Raw genomic sequence first — 2,512 nt, 5'->3', positions numbered from 1 at the left:
TCAAATTTTCTTTGTGTGTTTACTGTGAAATACATCCACTGTGGTTTCGTGACAAGGTCGCAAGTCAAAGTCACAGTATCCAATGCTGAAACGACCCTGCAGAAATGAACAGAACAGACATGGTGAACACCTGCTGTAGGAAAGCTCATTCTAAGTGAATCAAAGAGGCCAAAGCATTCTTACCCGTGGTTTCTTAAAATAATCAAGTCCCCTTCCAATCTTAACCGTCCATCCATTGTTGAATCTGTTTTAAAAATTCACAGATTTGAATATCATGAGTATGTTGAACAAAATAACTGTTAAATCCACATGATGCACAAGCTCTTTCTTTTAATGCTCACTGTTTCCTAGTGTCACTGACACCTGTGTGAACCAGGAAGTTTTCAACCCAATTATTTTGTAGTGTCACTGACACCTACCTGTGTGAAGCAGGAAGACACCACTCTGTATTATAATGAGACCGTGTTCAGTTTGAAAACATGCAACTATGGAGGGCTGATTTTACACTTTGCACACCACAGCTGTAATTAGAGGTTGTCTCAAAAGACAGGGGTAAGGAGTCTGACCTCCAACAGCTGGCATTCACTCATTTTTTTATACCACCCACCTAATTTCTCGATCATGTATTGAAGATGAAAACTCAATATTCAGTGTTACTCCATAATTCCTCAATGACTGTTGTATTTCTTCCAAGCCACTCATCTGCTGAGCCCTCCCACTGCCCTGTCAAAAGTAAAAACAACCTGGTGGGCTTATTTTTTTTAACTAGATATTTAGGTTAGATAGGAAAAAGTTTTTCCCTGTGAGGGTGGTGAGACACTGTCCCAGGTTGCTCAGGGAGGCTGTGGCTGCCCCAACCCTGGCAGTGTTCACAGCCAGGTTGGATAAGCCTTGAGCAACCTGATCTAGTGAGGAGGTGTCCCTGCCCAGGGCAGGGGTTGGGACTGGATGATCTGTACTGTCCATTCCAACCCCAAAAATTCTATGATTCTGTATATTCTACTTCTGGTCACCTCTTGCTAAACTCAGCATCAAAACCTTTTTAGCATCAATGTAAACCAAAAGTAAGTAATTTGGATGAAGGCAGAATCAGCATTTCAAAGGCAGACAGACTACAGGTAGGCTTGGAATATGGAGGAAGAGCTAACTCTCAGCCTTTTGAAACGAGACAGGAATTTTTATTTGAGCCAAAATAAGTGCAGTGACAGTCTGAGAGATTTCAGCTCATCCAAGCCTGTAAAATGACAACACTGCTGTTGGAAGAGCAGAAGCAAAACCATATCTCAATAGCTGCTTTGGTTTTGATGACATTTTCCACAACAAAACTTGCACAGAAATATCTTTTGCATTTAAGATTCTGCTTACCAAGAACTTTGTTAGAGCTATCAGCAAACTCTGAACTTATAAAATTATTTACATTTAGCTGTCATGATTTTGTTTTTCCTTTAATCTGTGTTCTCTGCTGAAGGCATCAGAGCCGGAATCTAACAAGTTCTGGTAAGTAACAACAAGTCTATTCTTTTATCCTTTTTTTTTTTTTGCATGTGGTATCATGTGAGTACAGGGAAATAGAAAGCAGAATCTAGATGCTTACCTCATCATAGGAAGTGAGGAGGTGGATATTTTTCACTTTGCACGGCCCCTTAACTAGCATCTCGCAGAATCGCAGGAAGTTATACAACTGTAAAAATTTTATTTCATTTAGTAACTCCAGATTTCTTTAGTACTTACATCTGTATCAGGTACACCTGTAGTAGTTACATCTGTATGTACTTGCCTGGTGAACGTTCCTAATGTAAGGGTCCTCCACCCACACTTCAGAAACAATCTCAGTCAGGTACTCATGGAAAAGCTTCTCGTAGCCAAAACCTGTTGCGTTTTCCTCTATCCTGATTTGCTTATGGTATTTGCCATCTGAAAACAAAGTAAATCTGAAAATAAAGTAAATCTGAAAATAAAGGAAAGTAAAGATCAGGACAATTTCTGTGTTAAACCACCTCTCCCACAAAACATTCACATAGCAACAGGCACTTAAAGGCACAGGGCACCTTGTGTGCCTTTAAGAAAAGGAAAGAGAATACCTTGTTTCTCTTTACATACCTTGTTTTACCTATGTTTAGGTACCTTGTGGTATGTACATAGTGCTAGGTATGTTTACATACCTTGTTTCTCTTTCTCAATGTGCTTTTTAATGTCTTCAGCTCTGCTCATGTACTCCGAGATCTTCTGCCGGTAATGGCATTTTTTTGCCTCATTTTTCGTGGCTGTGAATCAAAAGCAGTTGGTTCTCCTGGGGCTGGAGGACACGAGGGGCACTGAGCTTTCCTGGTGGGACACTGACAGCTTCCCTCTCCAGGGGAAGGAGAAGGGAGAGGGAGAGGGAAAGGGAAGAAGAAGGGAAAGGAAGGAAAGGGAAGAAGGGAAAGGAAGGAAAAGGAAGGGGAAGGGGAAGAGGAAAGGCAAGAGGAAGGGGAAGAGGACAGAAGTACAATTTTGGGCCCCTCAGCTCAGG

General features: G+C 41.3%; 1 protein-coding gene across 1 annotated transcript; it reads right to left on the bottom strand.

Moving 5' to 3' along the window:
• MITD1 (MIT, microtubule interacting and transport, domain containing 1) lies at nucleotides 1-2,256 on the bottom strand. Its single transcript, XM_009084594.1, has 6 exons — nucleotides 2,163-2,256; nucleotides 1,778-1,914; nucleotides 1,595-1,681; nucleotides 608-723; nucleotides 184-244; nucleotides 1-96 (listed from the first exon to the last, which is right to left on the bottom strand). The coding sequence occupies exons 1-6, from the start codon at nucleotides 2,209-2,211 to the stop codon at nucleotides 1-3; spliced, it is 546 nt and encodes a 181-aa protein (XP_009082842.1). The 5' UTR covers nucleotides 2,212-2,256.
• Between the last annotated feature and the right edge of the window lie 256 nt (nucleotides 2,257-2,512).

The sequence above is a fragment of the Acanthisitta chloris genome, unplaced genomic scaffold, assembly GCF_000695815.1.
Source record: "Acanthisitta chloris isolate BGI_N310 unplaced genomic scaffold, ASM69581v1 scaffold35121, whole genome shotgun sequence".
Classification (NCBI taxonomy): Eukaryota; Metazoa; Chordata; class Aves; order Passeriformes; family Acanthisittidae; genus Acanthisitta; species Acanthisitta chloris.
The sequence above is the reverse complement of the archived record's forward strand: the minus strand, read 5'-3'. Positions and strand labels throughout refer to the sequence as shown.